This window comes from Thermobia domestica, chromosome 15 (genome assembly GCF_964235325.1).
Source record: "Thermobia domestica chromosome 15, izTheDome1.hap1.1, whole genome shotgun sequence".
Classification (NCBI taxonomy): domain Eukaryota; kingdom Metazoa; phylum Arthropoda; class Insecta; order Zygentoma; family Lepismatidae; genus Thermobia; species Thermobia domestica.
In genome coordinates this window covers 19,460,945-19,476,990 of record NC_137468.1, presented here as the reverse complement: position 1 = coordinate 19,476,990, position 16,046 = coordinate 19,460,945, and the positions used below count along the sequence as shown (strand labels likewise).

The window sequence follows — 16,046 nt, the reverse complement described above, 5'->3', positions numbered from 1 at the left end:
ACTCGAAAAATGTATATTTCTCTATTGGAAGAGCCGTGTCTCGACTCGAATTTTGTCTGGAAAATTCTGTCTCGACCTGGCCCCTTGCGCATCCGTAGCACCTATGTCGGTACATCCCTGAACACAAGTAACTAATAATCAAAACTCTACTTTGCATTAGAATTATTACTAATTTAAAATATCGCTCCATCTAAATTTATTAGCAGAGAATGGATTAATAATTATTGTTATCTGTCATAATAAAACGAGCATCTGTATACGCTGCTGTGATTGAAATGAGAGTACTGAAAAAAATACTTGTCATCCAAATGATCTTTCATCGCTTTCGATTATATCCTTTCAAGTTCTATACTTATATGCCACGTGAAAACTAATTGTATTCAAACAAATTTTGAAATACATGAAATTTAATTCAGACCCGTAACCGAAATGACCGTATCGTTCCATTTTAATTCTACAATTACATTACTGCAATCAGGTTAAAATAAATTTGTCAGCTTCAAAAGAATGTCGATCTGCAAATGCTTCGTTAACAGTGACTGATATTGACAACTCCCCACCTCAATATTTGTCTAATTTTGTCCAGCACTCGAAAGAAACTTTTTTTAGAGCCTTCGGTTGCCTCTTATCTTCTTTCACGTTTTGTAGCTTTCTTTTCCGATAAAATGCTCACTTGGTTTTATATCGTTGGTCATTATTATTACATGAAAAACCAAGTACTATTAAAAAGTGAAAGCACACATCATTATAAATTAAAAATATAAACAAAAACAAATGACTTAGGATAGAAATGAAAATGTTGACGAATGACAAATGACTAATAGATATTAACAAAGTGAGCATTAAGCACTGGACAGCGATTGTGAGTCATTAGGAACTTAAGTTAAAATTTCCCTCAGAAATGGTTTTTAAAGAACCCATTTGTACCGCCCGTCTTTTCTTAGTATTCGCTCCACTCCCTGGACGAATGGACAAGAAAGCCTACTTGCTTGCATGGGGGCCCGAAGAATGTTTTTAGGGTGGTCATCTCCCTCGTTACTATATTACGTTTGGTATTTTTATTTGTATTAACCCTTGTACGCATGGTTCAGTAAATATACGCTAATGCATATGCAGGGCCTCCGAGGCCCTGTATGGTATTTAAAGAGTTCTATTTGGAATTTGATGCAAATTACTACTGGAAGCCCTATTTTAGCTTAATTTGCTACACAATAGACTAACAATGGGCATTTTCATAAATATACAAGTTTTAAAACAACGTTTACAATTATTTTATATTTATTACAATTAGTAGAAAATACAAAAAATACACTGTAACAATATATTTTCTTCAAATATACTTTTGTCAGTTTACTCATACACTTCATAATGTTCTAGTTTATTTTAAAGTTCTAAACACACCTGTGTGAAATGGTACTATAATCATCAAAAGAGCAATATTTATATAATTTCTGACATTATTGTATGCAAATGAAATCATTTTTTAGCAGTTTTGAGAAAAAATGTATCTACAAAATGCATGAATTGCAAATTATTTTATGTGTTCTTTGCAAATGCTTTGCCACACTAGTAGCATACCAACGGTCTCTTTCTATGAATACTGTATGGACAAAATTCATATTATCTTATTGTTTCACCTGCTTATTCTTTTTCAGTTCCGGATATCTTCAAAACACTAATTGTTGTTACTGGCAAGTTGGGTATTTGTGATCTTAGAATCACCTGGTTTCTCATTAAATTTTCTACCAGTTCCTCCAAGAATAATGGACGATTGTCTTTTTGTTTTCATAGAAATTTGGATTCTGCATCCTGAAAACAATGTGACTATTTATCTGCCACATCCATCATATTTGACCAGAGAGTAAAGGGTCACCTTCTAGTTTGTCTTTTGCATGTATAGTCTCTAACGTCTTACCCATAACATCAACTCCACATTTAGTTTTGTTGTAATAGTTTATAATCACTGGCTTTCTTTTGAGGCTATTTTCATCAACTGTTTTATCATGATGCATGGTGGTTATCAAAATCTCTGTCTTCTTTTTCTTTGGCACTTAGCTGACCATAGTGAAATTTTGCTTCAATGCAAACATTGATGAACCTACTCCTCAAAGAGATGAGACTGTCATTTCAACTGGAATGTAGCGTTTGTTTTGCCTTAGTGTTTCCATAACCGTAAGTCATTGTTGTAGCATACACTCTGCCAGATCAGCACTATCAAAGACATTAATTATCCATAGAAATATTTCGTGAAGTTCCAGAAATGGTTTTGCAGAGGTGTTTTATTACATTCTTCCCAGATTCCTCTTCAACTGGTTTCTTTTGGTTTTCTTTCTGTGTATTCAAAACCATCAACGGCATATGATGATTGAGCATCGCATAACCAAAACATTTTTACTACGTACCTTCAAGACTTTCGAGGCGTGTCAATATACGTGTCAATGAACTCACACCTACTTCGAAGTGGCACTAGCTGTTGATCTAGAGTAAGTTCTTCACACGGAACAATCACTTTTGTACAGTTTCACAGAAATATTTCCTACACAAAACGAATAGGTGCCAGTATATCATTTTCAAAATGGATTTGCCTTGTACGTTTATGGTCAATCGTAAGGCTTTCTTTATGTCTTCAAACCTGTTGACAGACATAATGCTTTGAACATTGGTTTGACTTCATAGAGATGAACAGTTCAATGATTGGCACACTTCAGCTTTTTTTTCTACTCCTACTAGTAGCAAAATGCCATGAAAAGCATTCATTTAGTCCAGACTATCATTTTTCCACTCTTTTCGTTTCAATGTTGCAACCCTTCTTCCCTCGTTTTCTATAGTATAAAATTCCATTCAAGATTTCCTTTGAAATGAAACAGTAAAACGCATCTTTTGGACTTATTCGTTTCACTCCCTTTGAAACACCTGGGGAAAACTTTATTATATTATGTGCTGGAGTCCGTGATGGAGTTGTTTTCTTTTTATAAATTGTGTCGTTTGGACTAAAATGTGTATCGGAATCACTAATAGCTTCATTCCCACTGGTGCTTTCAGAGCGCGATGACGGATCGAAATATTCATCACTTACACTTACCCTTACACTTCCTTGATGAACTGTATTGTTGGATTCTTCATCCTCAGTTTCCTCACTATTACTGTTCGACTGTACACTATCATCAAGGCACTCATTTACAAAACGGACAAAATCATCCTCACACACTCTCTTCGTAGTTCACCTTGCACTAGCCGTAGATGTCATTTTGAAACAAACACAAATTGCACATCAATGTAACTGGGCACTGCAAATTGCACCTAGTCACAATATAAAAGCAACAGTGGAAGATATATATATATATATATATATATATATATATATATATATATATATATATATATATATATATATATATATATATATATATATTGTATCAACTCTGTTGCTGTAATTGTTCGAACAAAGGAAATAAGTTACCAAAACGCTCTAATAAATGGCTGATAGATTATATAAACAATCTTATATACAAACGATTGATAAAAGCTTGCATATGTATTGCAGCGCTAACTACTGGGCACAAAATAAGCAATTATAAATAGGACTAATTGCAAATAAGTACAATAATAATAAAAAGAAGTAATGAAACTAAGTAAAATATTCGTTTAGGACCAATTTTATTTACAAATGTATGTCAAATAGTTCGCATACCATTATTATTTCATTAGGGCCTCCCAGGCCCTGCATATGCACTTAAGGGGTTACTAAATTAAATCAAATATTACTGTTTTCCACATAATGCAAAAAATATCCTAAAGATACTCATGAATGCATAAAAGAATGATAAAAGAATACACAATGTGCAAGGCTTTTTGATTGAATAGATTTGCAATAACTTTGAAAATGAAACCCCACAGGGCCTGAGAGGCCCTGCATATGCATACAAGGGTTAAGAAAATCTTAAGAAATTAAACATATACATTATACTTGTCGTAAGCCAAGTGGGGCCTGGCCCTTTCGTCCCCCTTTTGGGTGCCCATGCTTGCTTCAACTTTGATAATGTGCATTTCATTTACGGTGATCTTTCTCAACCCTTAACTGTTGAGAAAGGAATGAAGAGTCTATTATATTTGTATTTTGTGCATATGGTGGGATTGTGGAAAGAATACCAGTCTTTAGGTCTACGGTCATAGTGCTTAATACAACATCTATTGGAAAGCTAAATTTACATTGATTTTATCTCATATTCGTAAAATATCCCTTTTCCCTCTTTAAAAGATCTATCCTGTGCCATGGAAATTTTCCTCAAACTAGCATCTCTTGTGAGTGTGGCATTGGCATCAATTTCTAGAGGATATCAGGCTTAGCGCCCATTTTGAATTCTCCCTGTATGTTGTTATTGTTCTTCAAACAAGAAATTGTAATTATTAAATAATAAAGAAGAGACTTCCCTATGTTGTCACTTCATCCCAATACAAATTCATGCTTACCATTCTCTTCCTAGTTTCCGTAACTTCATCAAAACAAGCTCAGCCACGCCGTTTTAGCAATTAACAAACTTCCCTATTGACCAAGATAATTGTGATGAGCTAGTCATCCACGTGCGGAGCACCAGGAAGAAGCGAAAACAAAGAAGTAGAACAAAACCAGGGGACACGGGACCCTCGAGGTGAGAAGTGTGACAGAAGCCGCCAGAAACACACTTTGGACCCCTATTCAGAATAGTCGTCGTAGCAGCAATTGAAAGTCGGTCGGCACGCCTGGGTCCTCACCAACCATTGCATGACAGAGGTGTCATTCTGAAGAGGCCAGGACATCTGGGAGCTGTTGCCCTGAGGTCGAGAGGTTCTTCACTCTCGAACGTGAGGTCCGGGATCGATACCAGACGGAAAAACTCAACGAATTGGAGGATAAGGCTTCACCCGATATTTGAAGAGGCTCATCATATCGAAACGGCTGAGGTACAGTAAAACCCTTTCCTTTCCTAACCTTTGTGTCTCTGTGATTTCTTCTATTAGAAAACATGCATTTCATTTCATTCATCCCCAATTAATTACTTCAGCGCTGTACTGCTCAGATCCCCACGTACTTTCTCTGTTGCCATGCGAAGTGCTATCCCCACATTCTTTCAGTAAAGAACTGATAATTGAGCAAATAACTGTGGTTGTAAACTCCACAGTACAGTACAGCAAGAAATTGATGTGCGAGTCCATTTCATTTGTAAAGGGATGTTTTACAGCCAACCAAGCGAAGATTCGACTTTATTGTCCTTTTGATGTATTTTATCTGTATCTCAGTCTGTACAATATTTATTCGAAGCTATATGAGGAAAATTTTTCATCATAACATTTTTAAAATGAATATTTACATTTAAAACAAAATTCATTTTCTAATTTGGCGCCATGTTCACCTGGCGCCTCCTGCGAACGCGTAGTTCGCAGGATTTCAGATCAGGCCCTGCAGTAACAATGGAATTCGGTATTACCGCCCGACTATCGTTGTTGTGAAAACATTCATCATAATATGACGTAGGAAAATGAGTTACATTAAGGTCTAAGATCTAATATTAAAGTTGAAACATCGCAAGTAAAACAAAAACATATAATAGCAAAAAGTTTTGAAAATAATTTCAGTTTAAACTAGCTGCGACTACATTTAATTCAAAATTGAACTTCTGGCGCGCAACATAAGAGCGTAACTAAAAGAAAAAATCAATAAGAACAGTCGGGATTTGAACCTAAAGAAAACAAGTAGGAGTCCCTTATACTAACCATTCATCTACTATATTTTGTTTACTAAAAATATTTTCCATGCAGCAAAATGCCATTGCACACTGAAACATTAACAACATAAAAACAAAGTTTTCAAGAAAATTTGCCAAAGCTTATGTATTAAAAGTATCCCGGTATTCGCCCAGTGGTACTGCAAAATCACTAGTCAGGATGCCTCGTATCGAAATTTGAACCTGGAGACTCCCAATTACAAAGGTCAACGCTAACCAGTAACCTACGTTCGCTCAGTAAATGTCATGAAATTACTTTTCTGTAATTATTTTTGGAAAATGTTTATTATTTTCATGAAGCAAAGAGTGCATCTTCTACTTGGGTTGAGAACTATATACTATACTTCTAAGAGTCAACTAATAGTTGATGTTTATTATTTCCGTCGATTATCTAAGTTATTTCAATGTTTTTTTTTTAAGTTTTCCCTTCCGGTTATGACAATGATTAGAAATGAAGAGTCCTCTTCTTATACAATTCTTGATCATTGTAACATTTTTTAGTCTAAATTCTGAATTATTGAAAATATTTAAATTAGTTAGAATGAAGAGGATAATACTAAGAAACATTATTAGAAAAAAAGAAACATTGTTGTTCAACGAATTTATAGAATCAAGCTTTTTCGAAACATAAAAAATACTGTATGGTATGAGATGATCATGGAAAAAGTAAAAATAGCCATCGAGGACGCACTAACCAACCACTGTACGCAGGTAAGTCAAGGTTCGTTAACTTGAAAATGAAATGAAATGAGCTATTTGAGTTTCACGTCCCGCGGTCATGCCGGTTAGGCTAAAGGAGACGGTGATGATGAATAATGAATGAAATGGTGGAATGAAGAAAGTGGGAGGAAACGGGAGAACTCCGAGAAAACACGGTGTTTATCAACCAAAAGGTTCACTTGGCGGGGACTGGGATCGAACCCGTGACCCCAAGCACCAGAGGTGAACGTGTTATCACTGATTCGTTAACTTGGTAGACGTATATGAAGAAATCACTAAAAGAAAATAGCTGATAGCTTTACGCCTAACCATCTCAGCGACCTCGAAACTATGAACTCTACATGAACATCGGTTGTCGTTTTCGATCATTTTATATGTTACTCCCTTCCAAGGTCGCAAGGGCCATTTATCCCAATGCATGAAAAGCAAATGATATTTTCGCCAGCCAGGGGCAGGGAAGAAAGAACGCACACAACTCGCTGTATAGCTTTAGGGCAAATACCTAAAGGCACAAGCAATAAACCACTTGACCAAGGGCAATGTCGCCAAACATAAGACAGGGAAAGCCCACACTCAGCCTGTTCGACACAAAATCACTGACCCTTCGAACAAGATAACATTATTGCGCTCTCAGAGTCAGGTCTTAATTGCATTTGTGTTGAAGTACGTTTTCTTTGATTTTTAAACATTTGATGAATTTCTTACACAATGTTGTGTATGATATTTTCTATGTGGAATATTATTGAATATTTTCTACTGTACACATTGTGTAAATAGAACTCATCTCTATTTCTTACATTGACTTTGAAAACTTTAGCAAAGCCCTCATGCGCTGTGTACGGCTTTAAAATGAACACACGAAATAGAAAAGTTGGTGAAGCGAATGTCAAGTTCCGTTCATTTCCAAAGCAGGGAGATTTACAGCAATTGTAAAGCAATAGGGGTGTAATTTTGTCATCTGTGGTTGGACCCAAAAAGCCGTAGGTCTACGCTGCTTATGCCCTTAGCAGAGCTGAGCTGATTTTGAGTTTAACATCCCGTTCAGCAGCGAGGCTATATGATATGTAGACCTACTGGTTAACGTGGAATCCGAATCACATGAGCTCCCACCGGGAATCGAACCTGGGTCTCCCACGCCAAACGCGCGTACGCTAAGCTTGTGCCCTGAGTTTTATGAATTTTACCAAATGAATGAATATCTACATATTTTAACACAGTATATGAGTTCTTTGCTATATTGCTTTTGTAGTAATATTTTTGTCATTAATTTGCTTATTATGTATCTTTCTATATAAAATAACAAGTTCTGGCTGGCTGATTGATCAACGCTAGGCCAATCCGATTAAGCTAGAAACTTGAAGTTTAGAAAGGGCATATGATTTGTAATGTAAGGTCCCACTAAAAGAAGAATATTTGGAAATTTGAAGGGAAAGGGGAGAAAGAGGAGTGGCAATTATCTTAAAATGCCCATACCTAGGAATCTTTGAGTGTTAACGACATGAAATTTGGTATATGGACTTCTCATTTAAAATAATTAGATATGTATGTAAGCGTTTTTATGATATTTGCCCTAGAAAGGAAGAAAATAGGGTAAAGTTACAATTGTTATAATTGGATGGTCATAACTCGAAAATCGTTAAGGTTATTGACATGAAAATTGGTTGAGTTGATTTTGAGTTTAACGTCCCATTCAGTAGCGAAGCTATATGAAACGTTAACCTACTGATTAACGTGGAATTTGAAATAAATGAGCAACCGCCGGGAATGAAAATTGGTGTTTAGGTTTTGCAAGTAAAACAATTAAAGACATGTTTCTGCGTTTATTTCATTTTTCCTTAGAAAAAAAAAGGTTTAAATTGTAGTTGGTAAAATAGAATGGCCATATTCCAAAATCCCTTAAGAGTAGAAACATCTTGATTAAAGATGTATTTCAGCGTTTTATATATATATATATGTATATATATATTACGGTTAAAAAAAACAGCATTAAGACAAAGTTGGGAGTTGATATTGTTACAATAAGATAGCCATATCTCGAAACAACTTAAGATCAGAGGTCTTAGAGATATGAGAAGTGAGAGGTCGGAGAAAGAGCAAATGCAAGCGTCTGGGGCCGGACTCCCCCCCTAGCCGAAAGCAAGTTATGCAATAAAAAAATTTTCATCAGTTAGACTTTACATGGCGGTTTCTGGGTGTTAATCACAGTTAACACCCAAGTTAGTCACATAACTTCAATTTACATGTCTTTATTTTCTAAAATTCAGCAGTTGTTTATAAGTGGGTATTTTGGACTCAAATTTTACATTTAAATTCATATGTTTTTTCGTTATTTATATCTCGTATCAACTTTGTATTTTTTATCAGAAAGATAGAAGAAATTTTCGATTATTTTTACATGTTCCTGTGTCTCCCATGATAGAACTAGAGGTGATACGGGTTTCGATTCCCGTCAGGAGTCGTGTGGTTCGGGTTCCACGTTAAGTCGTAGATGCACGTCTTGTATAGAGTAGTAGCTGAAAGACACGCTGAATTCTATATCACCTCAATTAAAATATGTGACTTTTTCGATTCTGTTCTTCTTCTGCTTTATTATTATTATTATTATTATTATTATTATTATTATTATTATTATTATTATTATTATTATTATTATTATTATTATAGCTATATGAAGCAATTATCTCGGCAAACTTGGTTAATACACACCATTCAGCAACCGGTAGTTGTAGAAATCTGGCTTTTCCAACAGTAGTTGTTAGCTCAATCGGTAGAGCGCTGAGCCATGGATTCAAGGTTTGCGAGTTCGAATCTAGTCTAAGTCAAAAGGTTTTTTTCCTGATATAATTCTTGAAATGGAAATGTTTCTCTCTTCGCCTTTATCTCGTAATTCTGAATAGAGATGTTTGGATGTGAAAGAAAAAGTATACTAGAATATAAGAAAAGAGAGGTAATTTACATGATACCTTTTGCAATTTTTAACTATATTTTCACCTATCTATGACGTTTCATAAAAGTTCAGACTTCTAGAGCTCCTTTTCGCTCTCTTATGTGTCCTTTAACTAATTTCTACAGTTACTTAGTGAATCACATATACATACATTACAGATGTCGTATCTCTTTCTCTTCTCTCTACATCATGTCTGGAGATGAATGTTTTGACAATAGGTTACAAACACGATTTTAAAAAATAATACGATCTGCGATATCAGTGATACATATTGTGGTGTTTTACTTAACATATAAAACAGTAAATAGAAAAACTGACAATATGAATCTTTTCGTGCACTGATGCTTCAATAACAGTGAACTGATGCTTCAAATCTGTGTCTTTACTCCCTTCACCTATGTTAATTCCCTAGTCAAAATAAAAACTCTTCAAAATTAATCACAAATTCTTATGCAACCATCCCTTCGTTGGAGTACTGCGCGGTCACATACCCGTCACTGCGATGTAAAGGCACTTATGGCGACGAGGATACAAATGTACTTATTGGGCAGCAATACTTCTTGAAGTGTTTACATATACAGGGCAATTACATACAGTCTTCCTGTATCTTTACTCTTATATTTTCAATGAACCCGATTATTTAAAAGGGAATTTAGAATATGAATATTATTGGAGGCCTTTAAAAAAAATTTATAGTATTTTAAACAACACTACTTTTTGCATTGTAGTATAACAGTGTATTAAAATGGTACCTTTATCATGTCTTATTACAATCAAATAACAAGACATTTCCTTATTGATACTAAAAAACGCATATATAACCCGATTACTATTCCGATTTTAGAGGTGTTACTCGCTAAAGCTCGCTGGGGGCTCCGCCCCAAGACCCCCGGTCATGGCTTTGCCATGAGGTGTCAAGTTCTAGAAAACAATTCCTTGAGGAATTCACTTCCCTTTACAGCGGACACCTGTTACCAACACATACATCAATTCAACCGGTATTATTTCTTCCATTTAACTTTGAACAGCAAACACACAATTTATTAGAAAAAACTATTACTACTTCTACTCTGCAAATCATGTACATGGCTTATTATCTACACTTTGCGCACATCTATACATCTTAGAGATAATAACAAAATTTATTTTCTGAAACATAAACAGCGGACACTGTCTTGCAATAGCCTACGTATTAAACCTTGCATTTTCCGAAAACACTCACTGTTTACAGATATGATTTTTTTTCAGCCTTTTAAATATTTATTCGTAGCATTTTTTTTTTAAATATTATGTTTTGCAATATAATTTAGTACAATGTATTATAATAGTGTCGTTGTTGTTAATTGTACGTATAACCTGCAGGAACAGTTATTCATATGTGTGATATAAGAGTGCGAACATATTTCAGGCTTCCTGCATATTTATTTTTGTATTTACAATGAAGACAACAATTTGTTCGGTAATTTACAAATATGAATATTGTTGGAAATTGTTTACATCTTTTTCATAGCATTTGAGTGAACACTACTTTTGTACTGTAATGTAGTACAGTGGATTATAATGGAAACCTTGGACATACCTGCAGCAAGACTTCTTGAAAAGTTTCATATAAACTGCACACATTCTTGCAGTCTCCCTGTATATTTATTCCTGTATTTTCAATGAAGACTACAATTTGTAGGTGATTTATAAATATGAATATTGTTGGAGGCTTTTTAAACATTTGTTCGTAGTATTTGAGAGGACACTACTTTTGCAGTGTAATGTAGAAAAGTCCCTTATAATGGAAACCTTCGGCACAGTAGTACATATCACCTGCAGCAAAACTTTTTGAAACATTTCATATTTACTGGACAATTTCTTGCAGTCTACCTGTATCTCTCGTCTTGTAGTTTCAGTGAAGACTACTATTTGTAGGTAATTTATAAATATGAATTTTGTTAAGGCTCTTTAAACATAAGTTTATAACATTTGATTGAACACTAGTTTTTGCACTGTAACGTAGTAGACTATATTGTAATGATGTCCTTTGGTACAAATATACTTTCTGTACAGCAAGACTTCTTGAAATGTTTACATATACAGGGCAATTACATACAGTCTTCCTGTATCTTTACTCTTATATTTTCAATGAACCCGATTATTAACTAAGTAATTTGAAATATAAATATTATTCAAGGCTTTTTAGAAATTTGTTTATAGCATTTTAAACAAACCACTTTTTGCATTGCAGTACAACAGCGTATTAGAATGGTGTCTTTCTCATTTCTTATTACAATTAAATAACAAGACATCATTTCCTTAATGATACTAAAAAAACGCACATATAACACGATTACTATTCCAAATTTAGAGGTATATAATTCCACAGTTGCCGGACCACTACGTACCCGTACTATGTGAGCAGTATGTAGGAAGTCGAAAATCTGAGGAATTCCGTAGTGTAGGAGAATGACGTGAGCGTAATGGGCAAGAGACCTGGGTTCGATTCCCAACAATTTTTTTCTCACTTTTTCTTTCTTTGAAAGTTTATTTGTATAGCATATATTGTTTGCCTATAATTTTGAGTCTATTAACATCGCATTTCATTCCAACCGGTCCTGCGCACAAACTACTGAACAGAAAGGGACAATTTTCCACGAATCTCAAATGTTCTAACTATATACGCTGCCGACGGGACAATTGTCAAAAAATTGCGTGTATATATATATATATATATATAGAGAGAGAGAGAGAGAGAGAGAGATACATAGATAGATATAGACATAGATATGTACACTAGTGGCTGTCCTATGGCAGCCCCTACGCAAAGTCAATCCAATTACGTATAAATAGAAAGAACTCAAAAGCACATTTGAAATAAAATTAAATCAACAGCTAACGACTAAGAATTTGGGTTTCATAAATCATCCGTTTTCTATGTGTTATTATCCAGAATATTTCATAACTAATCAACGATGTCTAATATTCTGAATCTACTTCATTATTACTAGAATAAAATATGTCATATTGGACTCCCTTTTACTGCACCTCATCCTGGAAATGTTAATTTGTGTAAACATTCAAATATATAACTCCTCCAAACACACATATACTTGGAAAAAATCGGCATTTGTTTTTAGTAAGCCATTACTTCAACTATTCGTAAACCTAAAAATTCCATTCGTGATAACTATTTAGATTTTATAAAATTGCTTGGAAATATGAAGTTTTTATTTTATGAATAAATCCTGCTATAAACACTTTCAATCAATAATAAATCTTCAAAACCACTTGTCAAAGTTTAACCAGTTGTTTTGCATGCATACACACACACACACACACACACACACACACACACATATATATATATATATATATATATACAACACACCTAGACACACACACACAAATGTACCTAACTATGTGGCCAAAAATACAAAAGGCCAAATTATTATACGGTGCCCTCCTTACGATGCGAGATATATACACACACACACACATATATATATATATATATATATATATATATATATATGACCAAGCTCTCAGTGCATTTATAATGACCACTAAATCTCAGTAAATTTTACAGAAACTAAGTTCATTGGAGAATCATTGGAGGCCAAAAAATTTCCAAAATTAATTTCACTGAACACTTGTGAAAAAAAGACACTGCTTCCATGCAATTCTCCTTCCTATATCTACAACTATCATGGCGGTTCTTGTCAATCATTGAGAATTTTAAATTTTCTTTGTTCCTACGTAAAGATTGTTATTATTCGTGAAATTGCAGTCCTATATTGCTACTAAGTGTTTATTCTAATCTTATTTATTTTGATATGAATTTACCTGGTTTTGCAGTAGCCTATCACATTTCCATAAATTTCGGACAGAGTGAATATGCACGACCTTTGTCCTTCAAAATGTAGTGAGAAGGGCACTATGCCTATGGCGTCAAACTACTGAGGTCAGGATCAATTACCAATAAACTGCTAGAGTTTTTCGCGCTGAACGAAGGAAATCGAATAAAAATAGTTTAAACTGGATTAATCTTGCTTTTGCCAAAATATTGGTATCTCATTGGGCTGAAGGTTAACGTGGATATCCTTTTTGACACGGAATTGACAAATAACTTGGTAAATTCGCATCCAATTAATGAAATATGTTCTAACTCAAGAACAAAAGCATAGATCGTGTTTTCGTAAGTGAGATGTATATGGAAAGAACATATAAAGAAATCAAAAATGTTTAGAAATGCTTAAAAATTTCACTATTTAATTAAAACAAAGATTTATATTTAAAACATAAATGATTAATTCTTTTACGCTCAAGTAAATACGTATAAACGTTATACAGGGTTGTCAAAACTTTTAGTTAAGGGGACCTGCATAACAAGAATTAGATGGTAAATTAGATGATAACTGTGTTGTATAGATTCATTAAAAAACATAAGGATGAATCAACAAATAATTGATAAAATATTAGAAAAAGTGACAGAGAAGATTGCAATTGAAAGGGAAGTTCATATTCAGGCTGTCTCTTGCCTACATTATCTAACTAAAAGAGATAGTGAATAAGAATCTACATTATAAAGATGGGATTTTAGGAGCAGCAAAATTTGCTGTATTCGGAATGCAGAAAAGACGGCGCTAGTTGCGAAATCTGTAAAGAAAATAAAAATGAGGTTTGAAAAGTTAAAGAATGACTATGAAAAATGTTAGATGAAAATAAATGCTAGGAAGAAGAAAAATGTGGTGATTGAAATGAAACGGCCGGTGTCAAATACAGATAAAGAAAGTAGAAAGAAGAATAGATATCAGGTTCTATTCTCGGTAGTTTTATTAGTGATGATATGAATTACAAAGGTTAAATAAAAGTTAGAATAGAAATTGCAAAAAATATATATATATTTTAGGAGGGAAAATAGCCTATGTTCTGAGATTTTCAATAAACAGTTATGAAAAAGACTCATAATACGTTTTAGTGATTGTATTCTATGGAGAAGACACACGAACATTAGGAAAAACTTATGAAAAACGACTGGAAGCTTTCGAAATGTGGTTCTGGAGTTGAGTGGACACACTTAGCTGGGTCGAGCGGAAAATGTATGTGAATGAGATGTTCTGGGAGAAAACGACAATTTTAGTTATTATACAAATGAGAAAAAGAAACTAGTTGGAGCACTGACTAACAATACATTGTACCATGAGGGGTGTTGTAGATGGTATGTTTGTTGAAAAAAGAGAGGCAAAAGAGGCTACAATAAATTGTCGTACGCTATCAAAACAAGAAAATTGTATATGAAGACGAATATGATAGCTGAAGATCATTTACTATGGAAGCTTTTCAGTTCCACCAGATGACCTACCAATAATGTTAGAATACATATTATTATTATTATTATTATTATTATTATTATTATTATTATTATTATATCATTACTTTATAATTTGATATTAATTTTTATAGCATTACTAAGAAACACTTACATTCTGACAACAAGTTAATTGGACACTTGAAAAGCATTTTGGTGTATATGTTTTAATTTAGAATCAAAAGCATTTAAAACACTCAATACTTACATCCTTCAGACTTCTTGCAGAACCACAGCGATAATACGTGCTCCGATATTTTCCATACTGAATAGAATCGGGTTCGGTACTTTCATCGGTACATCTTGTTAAATATGTGCCTTGCCCTAATTTTGTACTTGTACCTAAATGGTTTGCAAGTAGAAAGTCATTGTAAGTCAGTCTCAACATATAGATCCTAGAACGATAAAACGTAGAACTGAAATAGTTTTGTTCAGACAGCGCAATCATAATGAATCCACCTAAAGGCATTTTTAGTCGAAATTTGAAAGATAATGTTCCATCAAAGACGTAGAACTCAGTCAGATTGTCTTGGATAAGTGCACGTTCTAAGAATAAACAAAAAGACACAAAGTTATTAATAAAAAGTTAAGAAAAGAATCACAAATAGTTATTCCCTATAAAATGCTTAAAATAAAAGTACTTAGAAATGAAGACGCATTTCGCTTCCGTTTTATATTCTTACAAGATATTGTAGACATGAATTCCTTACAATTTATTTTAAATGTATTACTTAATAAATTAGCATAAGTTATTGACATAGTTCTCTTTTTTTTTTTGTCAATTATATAGTTGAAGCAACTGTGATGGGATGACTTTGCTGCTCCTTCAACAATATTATATAACTCAGTTTGATTTACTTTATAACATCTTTAAATAATTATGAAAGATTAGTTTGTTTGCTTATTTATTAAATGGAAATGTAAAATAAGTTGTACCTGAACTATTGAAACTATTGAAATGAAACATTTTGTTTTACTATTCAAATTTTCGTATATATAAAATTATTTTCCTATGAAATTTACCAGAAATATACATTTCCCTATTATACACATAATATCAGTATTAAAACATCGCACGAGAACCAGAGGAACTTAACTCCATTTTCGTAGGTTTACAGGCGAGATGACAAAACTATTATTTTATTAGAGAAAGTTGTTTTTAGTAAGATAGCAATTGAGCTACATTACAACAGGTGATCAACAAGGAGACAAGATGGCGTTCCGTTCCTTTGCACCAAATGGGGCTTTCAAAGTTATGGCCAAA

At 33.7% G+C, this 16,046-nt stretch overlaps 1 protein-coding gene across 1 annotated transcript in view; it reads right to left on the bottom strand.

Annotated features, from left to right (window-relative positions):
* LOC145672099 (uncharacterized) overlaps positions 1–15,325 on the bottom strand; it is a 215,842-nt gene extending 200,517 nt beyond the window's left edge. The window contains exon 1 of the mRNA XM_081741367.1: positions 14,991–15,325. Within this exon, the coding sequence (XP_081597493.1) occupies positions 14,991–15,251 (261 nt within the window). The 5' untranslated portion in view covers positions 15,252–15,325. The remainder of the gene's footprint in view (positions 1–14,990) is intronic.
* Between the last annotated feature and the right edge of the window lie 721 nt (positions 15,326–16,046).